This window comes from Nesoenas mayeri (assembly GCF_963082525.1).
Source record: "Nesoenas mayeri genome assembly, chromosome: 5".
In the NCBI taxonomy this organism is placed as follows: Eukaryota; Metazoa; Chordata; class Aves; order Columbiformes; family Columbidae; genus Nesoenas; species Nesoenas mayeri.
The window spans coordinates 1,081,610-1,099,785 of record NC_137548.1 but is presented as its reverse complement, the minus strand read 5'-3'; the positions used below and the strand labels follow the sequence as shown (position 1 = coordinate 1,099,785).

Sequence of the window (18,176 nt, the reverse complement as noted above, 5' to 3'; positions counted from 1 at the left end):
GGCGCTCAACAGAGACTCGGGCATTTGACTCACAGCTTGAAAGGCAATCCAAGAGAGCTCAGAGGACTACTGGATTCCTTGCTTTTATTACAAAAATGAGAATGATCACTTTGATCAAAATGAAAAAAGTCTGCTCACACTGTGTACATGAAAAACTAAATACAAAAATCATCCCAAACACAGTTTGTGCTTTTTAAAAAAGAATGCAACATCATTTTGCACTGTGTTTTCACTTTTGACCCCCACACAGAATAGAAAACAGGTGTCGCAGCTTGCAAAGGCTGCCAGTGTAGCCTGAAGGGTTTCGATCGTCACAAGAGGAGTGAGGCAGGAAGCCGTGTCGCGACAGAGCGGCCGTGTCGCGACAGCAGGGCCTGGCTCCCACGCTGCTCAGAACAGCCTTGGGGAAAAACAACAACAACCCCTGAAAAAACTACAGCTTAACTGATTAAGTCTATGGAATCATTATGAGACTGAACAAATTCATCAGATATCTCCATAAATTAGTGCAGGGATTTTTTTTAAAAAAATGCATTTATGGTAAAGTAGAATTGTACAGAGATACCATTTATCAGTTACCAGCACACAAATCTTGCTTCACACGTACCTTGTGAACCTCAGCTCACCTCACATGCAAAAGACCGAAAAGCAGGTATTACAACAGTTCTTTCATATCCCTAATTTAGAAAAATAAACTTCTTTTTAATTCCATCTTTGTTGAAACTGCAGCACAGTGAACTTCACTCCCTCTTCAGATCAAGTCGGGTGATAATACTGTCCATAATTCCACGCGTTCTGGTAGTTGTACTAGGAACAGAAAAATTAACGTTGTAAGTGCGAGCGCTCGTGTGGCACAGAGAACACCTGACAGCGAGCTCCGGTTCCAGGGCAGTCACCCAAGCTCCCTCTGTAACCGGAGCTGTTCCGAAGAGTGCGGCGGTGGCGCTGTGCCGGTGGCGCGGTGCCTGTGTCACACCCGGCACGGTGGGATCGGTACCTCGTGAACGAGCGTGGCCACAGGGCAGGGCCCGGGCTGCCACCCCTCTGGAGCCACCTTTGGTCCTGACCTAAACCAAGGGCTGCGCTCGCTGCAAGGCCGGGTCTACACCAGGCTCAGCGCAAAGGTTGCCTGTCGTGTTTTCATCTCCTCAATAAACATGCAGCACCACTCCCAGCAGGACCTCAAATGAAGGAGAGAGCCCGAGGTGCTGGGGGCAGGAGCTGCGTTCTGTCACCCCAGAGCTGTGTTATGCCCAGCACTGCTGTCCCCACGGCCAGTGCTTTGCAGCAGCAGAGGCCACCGCACAGACCGTCCCCAAACAGGGATGGGGCAGCCGCACGCAGGCGTGAGGCAGCACAAACATCACGCAAGAGCGGCCCCGAAGACGAGCTACTGAACGGGCTGGTTTTGCACGCACTACATACTAGTGCAGTGCAATCCGTACAGATAGTGCAGTGCAATCCATATGGAGACGTTACGGGAACTACCAGCTGGAGAAAGGAACTATCAAAACACACCTGAGGTAACTCTCGTGGGCAAAACGCTTCCATGTCTATTGCCTCCACGCAGCAACGTCCCTGCCGCCAGACCCCTCATCTTGCTCTGCACTAGAAGTATTTTACGCTTGTGTCTTCTTCTCTGCAGACATTCCAACCCACCTGGACACCTTCCTGTGTAACCTCATCTGGGTGTTCCTGCTCCTCTCCAGGTCCCTTCCAACCCCTCACATTCTGGGATTCTGTGTGTCACAGCCCACAGAGCAACCAAGAAAAGCAGGGGCTCAGTTTTGACTCTGGGCTTTCCTCACTGCCACCGGGAATCCCGCAACGCGCAGGCATTGAGAACACGAGCACAGACCCACCTGGTACCAGGCGTTGTAGTTGTACGCTGCCTGGTTCACCTGCATGTCCCCGTCCAGCATCTGCGCCGACGCCAGAGTCGGGTCGTCCGTGAGCATCTTCTTCTCATCTGGCTCCTCAGATCTGCCAAGGGAAAACTTGCTGGTAAACGGGGTTTGTGATCAAATGGTGAGCGTGAGTTCGTGTCAGACTCGTTATAATGGGTAAGGGTTAGTAATATTTTTAAGCTTGGTGCCCTGTCCAAACAGGATAACAGAATTTGATTTCGAGAGACACAGCAGTACATTGTGCTTCAGAACAGTTGTTGAATTGTTCTGCTGCTCAAACTGAGGCACCAAAAGCGCGTTCCTGCTCAGACACAGAGTTATTTCTACCAGTGCTGTTTTTCTGTGATACAAAATTGAGACAGGTATTTCCCAATAAACCTACTTGCAAATATTTTATCCAACAATATAGCCCTATTTAGTTTATACTTTAAGTAATGAAAAAGCAGAGATCTTATCCTTGCAAGCAGTAGGTTTACAGCTGGAAAATACGTACGTATACGTGTGCATATATATGTGTGTGTGTGTGTGTGTGTATACGTGCGTGTCTGTGTGTCTCTGTGCGTATTTAAAGGAAAAATGCAAGCAGTGTCCAAGCTCGCTCTGTGCACGGTGTTGAGGGCGTTTCCCGCGTCCGGCCCCTCACCCGTTCTCCGCTCTCCTCTTCAAGGACTCCTGCTCCTTCAGGAGCGCCTGGTGCTCGTCATAGGCATCCAGAAGCCTGAAGGAGACAAGAACACATAGAGCTTCGCCCACCATCTTCATGGGAACATTTAAAACATCAGCAAACACTTTAAAATGACCATTTCAAACTAAAACTACAACAACATTCTAGACCAAAATCATCAACCAACTTTAATCGGCAACCCACCATGAAGATGGGAAAGCCAACAAGCTTCATGTGAAGAGCAATTCCACAATATGGAGTGAAAAACCTTCTGGTAGCTCAGAAATTCCCAACTTGCTCAACTGTTCTCCCACTTCACACAGTTCCTTTATAAAGTAGTTTTCTAAGCCCTGTTATTTGCAGCTGCTCCCGGCGGTGACTGCACGGCCGCACGCTGGCGCCGGCCGTGCCGCGCTGGCATTGTTTCAATACTGCAAATCAGTATTATACAAAAGTATTCCAGCTCCACAGTATCACCTACAGCCCTTTCCCAAACCACAGGGGAAGCACAGGTGTATTCAACACAAAACAGAGTCATATTATTATGATCAGGTATAACCATATGTTGCTGAGCGAGAGAGGGATACTTCTACTTCCCAGCTAAAATTCTCACTAATAGCTAAATATCATCTGATCCGCTCTGTACCAGTTTACAAGGTATCACATGCAAACGGCTGCTTCTGCCAGAATTACTTCTGCTCAAAACCATTTCTGGTGCTTATTCTGTGCTCCAGTGTTATCTGGGAGCTGAAATCCTCGATTTGTTTGATCCCAAACCTGCAGCGCTTGGCTGAGGTGCAAGTAAAAACTGAGAGGCAGCGGAAACCAGGGACAGCTATCGATAAACACACAGAGCTGAGAAACTAACTCATGGTTAGCCCTTCCAAGTTAATTACCTGCTAAATGTGAATAAAAACAAGTGCTTGTTTGACAATAAAGAGGAAAAAAGTAGATATAGTTTTAACTAATTCACCTGATGCTCCCACATAAGTGTACAGCATCATTAACGCTTCCGTGCAGTTTTGGAACCCTCAAGCGGCAGCTGACAGGGTACGGGACATCAAATTACACCTGTCACAAAACTCGGCACGTTCGCTTTGAGGATCCTCCGCTATAAACTCAGCAAGAGAAAACCACAGGCAGCACTTACGGGCAGCAGTTTTACTCTATGAGGCGCCGGGCATCTCAGAAAAAAAGTGATAATCTTTTGAGAAGATATTCCTACTTAAAAACAGCAGCTTGGTTTAGAAAAGCAGCTATTCCTCAGCACAGAGCCCAATGTAACAGATACCGCTAACCCTGCTCCTTCCCTGCCCCCACAAGCGCTCTCTAGGGGACCCGCATCCGGCCGCCACAAAGGTTACGTCTTACTTGTTCACATCAGAACCAAAATCTTCAAGAAATTCCACTTTTCGCTGAGAAAACGTAATCCTCATTTTTATAGACAAGGCGCCCTTGACAGCTTTATCGAAACAGCTCAAGATGTTCTCTTCGTTCAGCTTGAGATCGCCACTGTACTCCATCTCAAGCAAGTTGAGATACAGTTTCGTGTTTTCCTGTGCAAAAGATGTACGGGAAGTCACACGTGTCACATTTCGGTATTAAAGCCGAATGTAAGTTTACCAGATGCATACAGAACGTTTACATCATAAATACACATCAGAATAGTAAGATTTTCTTTCTAGAGCAAGATTTGAAGTGATCTAACACCACAAAAGCACATGTCACTCTGGGCTAATAGTAAGCCAGTAGTATTTGGAGTGCCAAATACTACGAGTCCTGCCTCCACAACAAATGCTGTTCACCTGGAGATGTGAACACACCTACACTATTTAAGGCTCTAAAAAGGAAGCAGGAAGGAATGAAGCACACGGTGCTTCTGGTGAAGAAGTTTGCAAACTTCCAGATTTGCCAGCTGCAAATACGGCAACATCAGTTTAGAGGGACTGGTGTCTCCATGTGGTAACGCAACGTTACGTACAGTTACAATTCCTGTCATCATTGTTGCCGTATTTAAAAAGCAATTACAAGGTTGAGACAAAGAGCAGGTTTTTTACCACAGCAAGGAGGGAACACATACTTTGTCGATCTCTATGGCTTCTGACAGCACTTTTCTTGCCTTTGGGAGGTTTTTCTGTACTTTGAAGAGGTGTCGAGCTAACTTGATGGCGTAAAACGACGATTCGCTAATTGATTTGGCGTTCCTAACAGCTTCTTCAAGCAGGTGTTCGGCTTCCTCCATGTTCCCGTGTCTGCGTTCTAAGCTCACTCTCCGCAAGCGAATCATCGCCAGCCCTAGAACACACTCCTCAAAGGTCTTCAAGATCCTTCTCGCTTCATCGATGTTGCCTAAAACACCGGTGAAGATGCTTTAGGACACGAGACACCCCACAGGCTCTTCCCAACACCCCTTCCAATGGCAGCGAAGGGAGCTCTTACCCTGCTGCTCCTCGAAGGCCGCCCACAGCATGTGCACCATGGGCTTCTTGGGCAGGTGGATGGTGCAAGCCCTGCTGTAGACGTGCCGCACTCCTTCGATGCTGTGGTTCTCCATGTATTTGGCATACTACAGTCGAAAACAGAGCAGAGACGGGAAATGTAAAGCTTGTATTTGTCTTTAAAACCAGGACAGAACGATAAAATTCTTTTGTTTAAACCCATTCAGCACCTTTATTGAACCACTAGACTAGTTTCTGTAAGGAAGGACGTAGAGAGGCAACGAAGTTGGCATATGCAGCAGTCAAATCTGGTTGCAAGCAGACCATCTCCTAATGCAACAGATATAGTTATATATGAACAACGTTCCACAAGAGTGCAACGGTTAGTCACTAGGTCAAGGTGTGCAATCGGTAGGAGGTGGGTGGTAAAGCGCTTCCCTTACCTTGATCCAGAAGTCCTCATAGAGGGCACATGAAATAACACATCTTTCAAAGAGGACCACAACTCGCTCATGAGTGCCGTTCTCTATCTCAAACTCTAAGTACTCTTTCCAGTTTTTCAGCTGAATTTTCTCCAGAGGTTTGACGTGAAAGTAAGGCCTCTTTATCTGCAAGAGTCACAGGACGGCCACTGGTGACCCACGAGCCCACCACCACCGTGCTTCAACAACACAAAGAGCCACGCACCGCTCAAATCATTCCACTGCAATAACCAGGGCTTCAGAACCACCCATCATTATCTATTCAAGTCTGCAGGGGTTACCCAAGCATCGATCAGATGTTACGGTCACATTCTGGGCTAGTGACTTGCCAGCACAAGTGTTTACAGAAGCTGAGGAAGAATCAGTGCAGTTTCTCCCTTGCAAACCTGTGGTCACAACGCCATGAACAGCAACGGATGGTGTCCCCGCACACACCCCCAGCCAGCTGAAGGACTGACAGCCGGGCTAGCGCGTCCTACCAACCAAACCCAGCACTGAGCTGAGAATCATGGCAAGGGAAAGCAAAGTATCAAGCTGAACCTCCTATGAACTCTTCACACTAAGCTGGTGTTTCCAAGAGCTACCACAATTGCATTGTCACTGAGGAGCACAAGAGGAGCCGTCTGGGACCGAGCTCAGAACAGACATTGAAACATTGAGCTAAACGCAGAGCCTCCTTCCAGACAACATTCAATTCTTCAAGGCCACCTAAAATTTAATGCAAATCACCCCATTCCTGCTCCTCACTGAAGCCCCTTATGGAACCCTGAACTCCACCTGGACAAATTCACAGGTCCCTTGTTCCTGCTCAAGTAGCAGCAGAGCAGGTCTAAGCGCTCTCCTGCTCCGCGGTCTGTCTCCCTAATTGCTGTCTGTTATAAAGACACATTGAACTTTTTATTTCAAGCTCCTCACAGTCTAACAAAGTACGACAAGGCAACATGGCAGCGCTGACATCACGTAACCGCTGAGGAGCCCGTGTCCAACAGCTGGGACAGACTTTCCATGTACTTTTCAAAAAGAAGTGAATTTACAACAAGAACCATGTTATGCAATACAGGAAAAAGACTTAAAAAAATCAGGCTGTTTTTTCCAAAGCAGAAAAAGTTCCACATTTGCAGCGATCAAATGATTAGTTTGTTTAATTACTTTTAATACATTACACACAGGAGCCGCATGTTGGGATGGTTACTTTTGGGAAACAAAGTTAACTGATTTCAGGCTTGAAAGTGTAATGTTAAAATACAAAACCATAGAAATATCTCTCCTTTTAGGGCAGGCTTACCTTTTCCACTACAATTACCTTCACCCCATTATTACTGTGCAACAGCCCGGACGCATGAGGCAGCAGTGACAGACACAGAATTTCGTACATGTATATTTAAGCCCAACAACAGCTTAAACTCTAAGTCCTAACTGTTACTCGACATTCCAAGCTCCCAGCCTTACGTTTAAACCTTTTGTGCACGCTGCCTTACGCAGAAAAAGCCACACTTACCGCTTCTTCGAACGTCCACCTCTTACTGACTTCATGTTCGTTGTGGTTAAAGATCTCCTGGTGAATCTCAATGATCCTGTGCCTCATGTTTTCTACCTCAGTGACCAGCTAAAAACAGAATTTTCAACAATGTAACACAGGTGGACACCACATCACTTTTCTAAGTGCGTTTTACAAGGACAGCAAGATGCAGAGTGTCAGAGATGACAGACCATGACCCCAAACAGCCAGGGGATGGACGCTGCCTCGAAGGCGCCTTGGCCCTTAGCACAACCCCCCGAGCTGGTTTTCTCTCGTCATGTTCTTACGCTAAAGATGATTTGAGATTAAAGATGAATTTGGATCCAAGTCAAACTTGGTTTCAGTCCGTGTACATTTTCAGAGTTTTCTTGGGCCTTCGATGGCCACAAACCCGTGCAGACCATCGCTGATGAAGAGCTTTCTCAGACCACAGTTCCTAATCCTTAACCCGGAATTATTGATATTCATTCCTAAAATTTTGCACATCACTTCTTTCATTTTTTAACTCCATTTCTTTAATACTTAATAATCATTTCTTTAATAAAACACCAGAAAGGTGTTTTCTGGAGACAAAGGCTGTTACCACGTGAGCCAAACAGCGCTGATGTGCAAGAGAACTATGGGAACACCTCAGCTACAGACAAAACTGTCCCCGAACAAACTAGTGTGGCAGCCCCAGCCCTGCGCGCGGGCACCTTGGCAGGGTCGGTGATCTCCTCGGTGCCCGAGGGCAGGTCGTCCGCAGGCTGCGCGTCCTCCCCGCTGTGGCCGTTCGCAGACGCCAGCTCCCTGCGCAGCTCCACAAACTGCTCCGTGGTCAGGAAGTCTCGAGGCAAGTTGTTCTGTATATGCTCTTTAAACCTAAGACAGGCAGAAACAAGTCGCCGTAAATGTGATGATTTCTGTTGCAATACTCTGTGTAACCAAGCACGACAATAAATCCTAGCGGGGTTTGGCGTTATTTTATTCATCCAGAGCAACACTGAGGATGCAGCTTCTGACAAAACAGAGACAAAAAGCAACTTTTACCATCCACCAGACTTGAAAAGCTTCACATTTCAAAGAGAAACGAAAGGAGAGTGAACTTCAGCGGCAAAGACAGCCCACTTGCCATGTAAAAGTGATGGCACAGGACAAGATTGGCTTTAGAGGAGACGCTTCCCTTTCAAACCCAAAAGATCTGTAGAAATTACGGGGAAGACTGGTGCAGAATTTAACTGAGGTTTTCGGTTCCCTCTTGACCTCTCGTATGAATGCAGAATTCTACTGCCTAAAACTCAGCCACGTACTACTCTTCAGCCAATCCAATCAGGGTCACCGCACGTGAGCACTGCATGAGGAACCGAAGCCCAAAACTTCTCATTCTGATTTCCCAAAGACATCCTCTCTTCTTCCTCACAACTCCAAGGCCTCCCTTTACTCCACAGCAGAATTCGTGAATTTAACTAAACCCAAGTTCCTACAATGTGTATGTGTACTTTAAAACAATCAAACTGGATGAGTGCACCAATAAGTACATCAGTATACAAAATTCAGTAACTAATTCAAGCTCTTGCTCTGAGTGAACATTTTCCCACAGCAGCAGGTTAGCGAGCGCTCAAGAAGCTCAGTGTTAATTAAGTCTGTTTTCTCCTCACCTCTGGAAATGGTGACTGTAGAGCTGCGTTGGAATCCCAAGGATGCGGTCGTATATGGACGTGACTTCCCGCAGGTTTCCCTGTTCGCTTTCCCAGTTTATATACATTTCCCACAGCCTGTCAGAGCGGAAATCTGTCCCCGCAGCTAAGACTGCGTGTTCATAAGCTCTGAAAACGAAACAGTTTGACAGTTGTTTCTGGATGTGGTGACAGAACGAGGAAGAAAAGTTCTGGCTCTTATTTCTCTAAGGATTATGAGCATCCTCATTTAAATAATGAACATAAGTGTGGTTGTGAGTAAATTCTTCAAAGCATTTTCCAGGTATCTGTATCGAGATCTCTAGAATTTTACACGGTTCACACTCATTTTTTCCTCCAGCTCTACCACAACAGAACAAACAAAGGCAACAGGAACTCAAGATATTAAGAAAATACAAAATGTTTACAACTTATATTTTGTAAAGATTCCAAAGCCGCTACTTTAGCGGTTCCACGTGCCAAAGCCATACATCAATCATGCACCTAGAAGCTGCTTCACCTTACGTTCAGCTAAGGCTTTGGGTGAAGCTTTAGTCCAACCTCTGACTCTAAGCAGGACCTCCGCCAGCCACAATGAGCTGGAACACATTCCAGCCACACTCCAAAAACCTCCACGGAATTGAATTCCAAAACATTCTATGAGAAACCTCTTCCTGTTCTGCACTAAGTATTGCCTAACATCTGGTCTAAAGGTCTCTGCCCCTTCTTATGGAATCTGGTTCCATCATCTCCTAAAAACCCTGAAGGCACGTGCGGGCTGCTCTCGGCTCACCCCTTAGCTCCAGCTGACTAACCCCACTACAGCGCTACGAACCGCGTGTGCGGGCTGCTCGTACCGCCGAGGCTGCTTTCAACTTACCCCCGAATAGTGCTGTTAGTTTCAGGGTCAGCGGGGTCCAAGGTCTCCTTTAAGAAGTTTATATAATGTATCCAAAGATCAACACTAAGAGGAATTGCCTGAAGCCCTCTGCGATAAACCTATGAAGAGAACGGGAACTGTACTTCAAATACTCACTGGTGTCCTAAGAGAGAGGCAACACTGTGTTGTCCGGTGAACCTTAGAAATACTAATTACTGGAATTTTGTTTAAATAATCTACCATTACCATTTGGGTGGAGGTTGGATAGAACATGGCAATGTTCTGATCTCCACGTGCAGAGTCTTGATCTTCAAAGCGCAGCGGTCCCTGCATTCTGACCAGGTTGTGTGGGCAGGCTTTGGGGTACAGACCATAGGGCACAGACCCATTAGAGCATCATTGACAGCGTCTGACCAAAAATGCAATAAGATGGAGCAATTGTGACCAGCAAACCAACTATATTGCTTTGAAAATGAGTAATAAATGTAAGTGACAGAAAAGCCCTGCCCTACTTGTTAAGCTGCAGTGTAATACAGAGGCTTGCACTGCAAAGCTTGACAAACTGTAGAGGTTTAACGCACCTGCCAACAAAGAGAAAAAACATTAGCTACAAATGCCACAGACGTGACAAGTGCAAACAAAATCCCTACAGACCTGGCCGTGCACGGCAGGTACTGGCAGCCAAATGACTCGCGGGAGGTTGGTCATTCTTTGGCTAACCGGGCGAGGCCGAGCTGGCCCAGCTCCCTACATACCTCATCGGACTGCTTAACGTTGTCGTGGCGCTTTTCAAGGTCTGCGTACTTTTTCCAATACCCATAGCAATATGGATAGTGCGTGAAAAACCTGTCAAACGCTTTCCTGGCCGCCGGTAAGTGGTTCTGCAAGAAATACACAATTAAAGAAATTAATCCTTTCCTTAAAAAAACACCTCACGTTATTTTAAAAACTGCTGTTGTTTTAATATTGTCTTTAAAAGGACTGAGTGTGTTTTGTGATCTCTGCTGACGACACTGCCAAAGGCAACTGTCTCCAAACAGTATCTGTGACAGCCCAACATGCAGTTCAAGCCTTGTCACTGGAATATGCAGGACTCGGGTTGTTTTTCTTTGTTTCTTTCTGGGAGGCTAAGGACCAAGGGGCCATGTACTAACCTCCTGCTCCACGTACTGCAGCAGATATACCCATCCTGTGAAATCCTGGGGATTGTCGTCTACCACTTTCCAGAACTTGTCAAAGTCTGGCGGGAAGCCAGCCTCGATATCTGTTGTCTGTAAACTCTCAATATTCGGAATTTCACTCTCCTCTGTGTTCTCCTCATTCAGGCCAGGGGAACTATCAGGTGACTGTTCCATCTCAGTCACACTCATAATTTCTGTACTGAAGTCCATATGCTGTTCCTCTGTCGCTGTTTCGGCGCCATTGTCCGTGCTCTCGTTGCTGACGGTCGGCTTCTCCTCCTCTGGGTTATCCGAGTTCTCCATGGCGCAGGTTACCGCTGCTGCGCACAACCAGATCCTGCGGAAACGAGAGGATCAGTATTCGTGCAGCGAGGATTCAAGTAGAACTTGGCTGTGAATTATCAGACAAGTGTCTCCCAAACACTCTGGGCACCCACATATCTCACCACAAACCTTCGTCAATCAGATCTGCTTCATGCAGGAGCCGTATTCACAACTTAGAAAACTCTAATAGTAGTCATACATTTTAACACCTGCACGTACAAATCACTGTGTTTTTTCTAAAAGGTGAGTGATCACAAGCAGCTAGTGAGGTATGAAAATGAACCAATACAGTTTTCCTGTATGATCTAGCGGAAGTTTATTCCAAAAACAAATTAAGTTCAAATTTATTTAATTCTCCTACTTAGTACCAATGACGAACTTCTTTGTAGAATAAATACACGTTAAAACATCCCCTCAGCACCCAGCTGAACTGGTTTAGGTGATAACTTTGCAAAGGAAAGAATTGCTATCAGCACTAGACTCAGGCCATACCAATTAGGATGTTTGTCTAAACTAAGTGGCACCAAATGGCCACAAAAAAGGTTCCCCTCACATCAGCCACCGGCTCCATGCACAGGCTCCTCCTGCCCCTCAGGACGGGCTTCATCTTCACTTGATCTTCAGCTTGATCTCCTGCCAAACGCTGCTGCCCAGGCCCAGCCCCACCCTACTTTGGTCCAGCCCAGTCCAGCCTAGTGCAGCCTAGGGGGGCTGGGTGCTGCTCAGCACCGCCAGACCTCAGCCACCACCTTCTCCACCTCCAGGCTCTGTGCTAAGGATGGAGGGATCCCAGGAAGTGCAACACCCATGCAGAACACAATAGCTCCAGCTGTAACCACACAACAGTGCGAGACCACCACCCTCACGCCCTGCAGCAGCTGCCCCTCCTATTTCCCTTCAGTTCTCCTCAGAGGAGATAACAGCAGATAAGTTTTGCATTTAAAAAGTCCTCACCCCACCCTTGTCGCTGAAAGCCCGACAAGAGAACAAACAGACCGCTTGCTTCCACTTCAACAAATACATCGATAAGCCAGCAATATTATAGTGGCAAGAAAACTGCTGCCAACAGAAAGGACAAATATCTGTCTCCTATCTCTGGCAGCTTCAATGCACCAGATAACAGGTCATGTTTTCCTGGGAGTTCACGAGGCCAAGTGACGGTGGAGTGGTGCCAAAAAGCCCGCATGGCCTGCGCTGCAACTATCTAATAACTGCTTTTCAAAAGTCAGTATTTCTGTTCTCCTTTGTATACGTCATCTGGCAATCAGACCAACACAATTTCTTTAAGCTGAAGAATTCGTAGTTTTTAACCTTATACAGTAACTATTCATAAAAATGAACAGTTCGTGCCATTCAAGAGTCACACGAAGGCAACGCGACTACACAGAGCGCCCTATGGCTTCTGCTCTGCGGGAAAAGAGGACGCAGATGAGCAGTTTACTCTGTTAACAAGCAGCTCTTCCCCACCGCCTGGTCACTCCGGAAAGCCGCAACCAAAGGAGTTTGGTTACTGAGTGCTGGAGATGTGGCTCCAATATTGATTTTAAGAATAAACACGCTCTGTAAGTTGGGCAAGCAACATCGCTGCCTTTACCAGAGAACATACACGACATCAGAACAGCTGCTGCCACTCCACACCTCCGTACGGACCACAAAACCAAGGCATAAGAGGGCTACGTGATGCAAACAGCAGCCCAAACACCTGAAAAAAGCAGTTGAGTGGATGCTTGCAGATGTAAGATTGAGAAAGCTAATACAATTATTTCTATACGTGCAAAAATGTACGAGCTTTGCACCCACGCACTCAGCCCGTGTCAATTCAAGGTGCGTTCCACACAGCGGCGTTCACAAACGCGGGCGGGGAGCAGCGCGGGCCGGCCCCGCCGCGCCTGCTGCCCCACGAGCCACGTTCTAGCGCCCACAACACCGTAACGACGCACGAAACGTGCTCCGGCAAGCGCGGCCGCTTCTCCCGCGGCCCGGTAACCGCCGCCCGGGACCGCGGCGGCAGGCGGCGGGGCGGCTGTCCGGGCCGCGGGAGCCCCGGCCGCGCCGCGTCCTCCCCTCAGGCCCGCCGCTCCCGCCCGCCGCCGCAGCCGGCCCGGCCGAGCCCCCGGGCCGCCCCAGGCCCCGCTCCACCCGCAGCCCCGGCGCCCGCCGCGCCCAGGCCCTGCCCGCCCCGGTACCTGCCCGGGCCGCTGCCGCCCGCGCCTCCCGCCGCCGCCGGGCCCAGGAAGAGCGAACGGCGCCTGCGCGCCCCGCACTGCGCATGCGCCCCGCCCCCCGCGCGCACGCGGGCCGCGCTCCTCTTCCCCCTCCCCCTTCGAAATGGCGCCGCTCGCTGCGGCCTGACAGAGTCCAGAGTGTGAGGGGCTGGAGGGACCCCAAAGCTCACCCAGTGCAATCCCTCCATGGAGCAGGAACACCCAGGTGAGGTTACACAGGAAGGTGTCCAGGCGTGTTGGAATGTCTGCACAGAAGAAGACGCCACAACCCCCTGGGCAGCCTGGGCCAGGCTCTGACACCCTCACCCCAACAAGTTGCTTCTCCTCTTTCAGTGGAACCTCCTGTGTTCCAGTTTGCACCCATTGCCCCTTGTCCTGTCCCTGGTTGTCACCAGCAGAGCCTGGCTCCATCCTCCTGACACTGCCCCTTTCCATATTGATCCCCAGGAATGAGTCCCCCCTCAGTGTCCTCTTGTCCAGCTCCAGAGCCCCAGCTCCCTCAGCCTTTCCTCACACGGGAGATGCTCCACTCCCTGCAGCATCTTGGTGGCTGCGCTGGACTCTCTGCAGCAGTTCCCTGTCCTGCTGGAACTGAGGGGCCACAGCTGGACACAAGATTCCAGGTGTGGTCTCCCCAGGGCAGAGCAGAGGGGCAGGAGAACCTCTCTGACCTACTGACCACCCCCTTCTAACCCACCCCAGGTCCCATTGGCTTCCTGGCCACAAGGGCCCAGTGCTGGCTCACGGTCACCCTGCTGTCCCCAGGACCCCCAGGTCCTTTCCCTGCACTGCTCTCCATCAGCTCATTCCCAACTTACACCTCCTCCCTCTCAGACACGGAGGCGGCGGCAGCAGCGCTACAGAAATAAATCCGTTTATTCTGCTCGGGTTCCTGTGTAAAACGCGTACAGTACTGGTGGGGGGTGAGGCTGCAGCTTTACCGGCGCTGCCAGGGAGGGCTGGGGCTGGTTCCCCCAGTGCAGACAGCAAACGGACAGCGGGCACAGCGAGTAATACTGCACAATGCGCAAGTGTGGTAAAAAAATACGTATTTTTCACCAATAATCACACAAAACCCTGTTGTACTGTATGGTGACCGCTGTGATTCTCTTCCACTGACTGGTGCAAGGCTCAACAAGTCAAACATGGCGATGTGGCGAGTGTGTTAATTCACTACGAACAGGGAGCTGCGCGGGGGCTCTGAACACACGTGCAGAGCAGAAGGGACCCGTCCTGCGTCCCCGGGCGGTGACAGCGCCGGGAGCGCACCCAGAGCTCTGCCAGCCCGGCCCGCAGCGACCCGCACCGGGCGCGCGCGGCGCTGCCAGCTCATGGCGTTCCACGCGTGCAGAGGCTGTTCTTTTAGGTCGCCACCTCCAGAAGTTCTTCTAAACTCTTCCTGATGTGCGGCGGCTGGGCCGCGGCGTGAGCTAAGAGACTCGGGCCCATGTGTGCAAACAGTGCTCTGGCTAACTTGGCTGTGGCCGCGCGGATGTTTCCTCTGGCTCCGGGCAAAGAGCCGCTGCTCGTCATGTTTCCCAGGAGGTGCCAAAGGACAACCAGCACCTTTTGCTCCACGGCGTAAGGCTTCCGCGGGTATAGCTCCGTCACGAGATCTGCGGGAGAGGCAGCAGGTCACCCAGCAGTGTGCGCCATATGACACAATTCAGAAGTGATCCCAGGCTGCGAGGGGTCTTTATAAAAGCACTTTGTGCCAAATCACCTTCTCAAAGCAGCTAGCGAAGGAATGGCCGCGATACGCAAGAGCTTGTCTGTTGTTGCACACGACAGAAAAGCTCCAGCCTCTCCTACAAACACCCTGTTATTGTCTCTCGAGAGTTAACACAGCAGCACTGGTACTGCTGATAACTGCACTTTTCCATTCAATTAAAACAAGCAAAAGAAAAGAGGTTTTTTGAATTTTGTTTAGTTAGGATTATCTTAAGGACCTTCACTGCTCAGAGCGCACTGCCTAACACCTGCTGGTTTATGGTCTTCCCACTATCTCAGAAATATGCAGTAGGTATTTGAGTTTAAGGAATAAAGTAAACTTATACTAAAAATATATATATATATAAGATGAATCATTTTCCTTGCTCAGAGAATCACGTCACGATTTAAGTATTTCATTTGCAAATGTTTGCCTTTCTGCTAGAATGGACTCTTTTGAAACGTAATACAAACTACTCCAGAAAATCCCAGCAAGAGATGAACTGTTTGAAGGTTGGGGATTAACACATTCCGAAAGCATCAATTTAGGAATATTTCAAGAACAGACTTTCCATTATATTTAGTTCAATTTCACCAGTACCATACACAGAACTACCCTGAAGGTCAGGCAAATAGTATCTGTTTGCTCCAAGTCTATTTCCCATAAAGACGTCCCTTGTTCACTTAAAACACCAAAACTTGCAACCTCCTCAGTGACTGACAGCACAAAACTCATCACAAAACAAAACTCACTCTCTCTGAATATTGAAATTATAAGCTGAAGGTATTTATACATCTTCCATGTATTTATACATCTTCCCTCTGACTATATAATAATAATCTTTTGTCAGCAATAGCTTCAATTTGCATTAGAAGGGGGTGAAATCTGCATCATTAATGTCTGCGACGTACCGTGACAGAAGGGACAACATACATCCACCACCATCGTGTGAGGAATTTGCCTAATTAGGATGCTACACAATCAACCAAACATGCAGTCAAACACCACTTTACCAGCAAGCTTTTCTGTCATGTCTTGTTTCGCTTTTCCATTCAGAAACTGGGCTTTTGTGCAGAACGGCTGCAGGAGCAAATAGTTGTCTAAATGCAAGGAACAAAACACATTAAAATTCTTAAGCAGAAAATTAAACAGTCTGGGAATAAACACAATCTGGAAACATGTAAATAAGAGCCTTACTTGTGATATATTCACTTCAAAAAGCATAGTGATCTATTTAAGGGCAGAAAAGAATAAAAAGCTACTATTAATAACTGACTCCTAGCATCTGGTAGAACGCAGCACATTCATTTACCAAAAATACGAAGGTCCCGCTCCAGAGCCCAAAGGCGGGAGGAAGGAAAACAGTTGTGCCATACCCGAATCAGCAAGAATCGCGTTCTTGGACGTGTTTGAGATTCACAGGCTCTGGCTCCCGGACCCCAGAACCACAGAGGGCGAAGGGACCCTCGGAGACCCCCGAGGCCGGAGACTCCACAGCTGCCCTGAGCAACCGGCACTCAGAGCTAAGAGAGAGCCAGTTACTCACCTACATGTTGACACAGAGCCTGAATAACGTTTGTGGCAGCGTCATAAATCCCTGCATTTTTGGAGTTGAGGTTGTTGTCCACCAGGGCGGGGATTAACATGTTGATCGTGGGTGACAAGTTGTCTTTCAGCAGCGGAACCATCTTGTGCATCGCCTCCAACGCGGCCTGGTTGACTTTACTGTTCGAGTCATGTAAGCGAGACTTGAAAGCATCGAAGATCTGAAAAAGGATCCGAACAGCGTTCATCTCAATTAGCACTGGGTGTCAGCGCTGGACATGATGTCTCCCGCTTTACTGTTACGCTTTAGTTGTCCATCTTAGCAAAGATAGCTCTGATATGCAAACACCTGAGACAGTTCTTTTTTAGTGGGTAAAGCAACATTTTTAGACTGTGTATTATTAACTGTATCTCATCTGAACGTGAGTCAGTCCTTTCCAAGGTAAGGGAGGTGAACTGGCCACCTCTGCCTTTCAGTATGACTAATATTTTCTGCAAACAGCTATTTTTAGCTCTATTTAGCAAAAAGCATGTTTTACAGATTACGAACACATGCACAGTTAAGATATCGCAAGGTGTCATAGAATATTTCATAGATGCACAGCAAAGACTGAACAATCCTGGTTCTGCTTGCATTACATCCCTCTGCAGTTTACAACTCTTGGACTCACCATAGGGTTTTTCTCCTTTCCTATTAGGAAGGACACTGCAGTTTAGCTTCATAAAGACCTTTCCTCACCTTCTCCCGGGTAAACACAACAGGCAGAACTTGCAGCCATGTTTCAGATCTTGATTTATTCTTGCTGCTTTTTTGTGGCCCGTTCCAGTATTTTGATATTTACTGAGCCGTGGCATGTGAAACTACAGGCGGTATTCCAGAAATAGTTCAATAAATGCCATCCCTAAGTGAAAACTTTCAACTTCTTCCTCCTATTTACTTCCTTTTCTACCTTTGTAGCTTAAATATCTCGCCCTTGAGAGCACCTGACCGGCTCCTCCATCTTCTCCTGCCCATCAGACATTCGTATTGAAAGAAGGAGCCAAGAGTTTATCAGAAAAATTCGTGACACAACTTTAAAGACCTTTGACATAAAATGTTCTCACGCAGTTACCTTCACAATGTTGGCAACAACAAAGCCCTGATTGTTCTCTGTATCTGCGAGCAGCTGCTTAATGCCACTTATTCGATCACGAAAGTCTTTTGCGTTCAATAAGCCTATAATGTCTTTAACATATTCGTCATTTTCTAGTGAATTACGAGGAGCTGTTCTTCTTGTGACTTCGCGGGCTTCCATGGTGTCTCTGTTGGAAAGGAAAAAGTCGCTCAGTGAGCACACTCGCAAGCTGACGCAGGAGCATCTCACACATCCTCTTCCCATGGAAGTGCAAATGTCCCAAATACACAGAAAACCTTCTGGTGAAGAAGGATTTCACCCGAAACACAGTGATTTCAAACAAATCACCTAGTAGTAAGTGTTGTTCCTCAAGTCTCGGTATCCATTCTGCTCTAAAGGCTTTTGTACCCAGGAGAGCAGCCGCGAGCGGGCAGGCGTCCTGTTCATGTCCCTGCACCAGAGCAGCCGCCCCTGTCACCACCAGCAGCCGCGACCTTCCCGCACAGCAACGCGGCAAAGAGAAAGAAGCT

At 48.1% G+C, this 18,176-nt stretch overlaps 2 protein-coding genes across 8 annotated transcripts in view; both read right to left on the bottom strand.

Moving 5' to 3' along the window:
• Positions 1 to 67: 67 nt before the first annotated feature.
• PRPF39 (pre-mRNA processing factor 39) lies at positions 68 to 13,296 on the bottom strand. 3 transcript variants are annotated; one of them, XM_080344781.1, is made up of 14 exons: positions 13,237 to 13,296; positions 10,700 to 11,063; positions 10,301 to 10,426; positions 9,546 to 9,664; positions 8,648 to 8,815; positions 7,706 to 7,871; positions 6,990 to 7,097; positions 5,453 to 5,617; positions 5,011 to 5,137; positions 4,652 to 4,920; positions 3,943 to 4,127; positions 2,551 to 2,625; positions 1,863 to 1,983; positions 68 to 807 (listed from the first exon to the last, which is right to left on the bottom strand). In XM_080344781.1, the coding sequence occupies exons 2-14, from the start codon at positions 11,027 to 11,029 to the stop codon at positions 757 to 759; spliced, it is 2,010 nt and encodes a 669-aa protein (XP_080200907.1). In that variant the 5' UTR covers positions 11,030 to 11,063; positions 13,237 to 13,296; the 3' UTR covers positions 68 to 756. The 3 variants fall into 3 exon arrangements, with proteins under 3 accessions (XP_080200907.1, XP_080200909.1, XP_080200908.1); XM_080344783.1 differs by lacking the exons at positions 10,700 to 11,063; positions 13,237 to 13,296 and adding an exon at positions 9,792 to 9,954 and having other exon boundaries at positions 10,301 to 10,402; XM_080344782.1 differs by lacking the exons at positions 10,301 to 10,426; positions 10,700 to 11,063; positions 13,237 to 13,296 and adding an exon at positions 9,792 to 10,233.
• Positions 13,297 to 14,172: 876 nt separating this feature from the next.
• Positions 14,173 to 18,176, bottom strand: part of TOGARAM1 (TOG array regulator of axonemal microtubules 1) — a 35,098-nt gene continuing 31,094 nt past the window's right edge. For all 5 annotated transcript variants that reach the window (XM_080345778.1, XM_080345779.1, XM_080345781.1 and 2 more), the window contains 4 exons: positions 17,644 to 17,833; positions 16,533 to 16,752; positions 16,000 to 16,086; positions 14,173 to 14,891 (listed from right to left, as the gene is read on the bottom strand). In XM_080345778.1, coding sequence (XP_080201904.1) covers positions 14,638 to 14,891; positions 16,000 to 16,086; positions 16,533 to 16,752; positions 17,644 to 17,833 — 751 coding nt within the window. In that variant the 3' untranslated portion in view covers positions 14,173 to 14,637. The remainder of the gene's footprint in view (positions 14,892 to 15,999; positions 16,087 to 16,532; positions 16,753 to 17,643; positions 17,834 to 18,176) is intronic.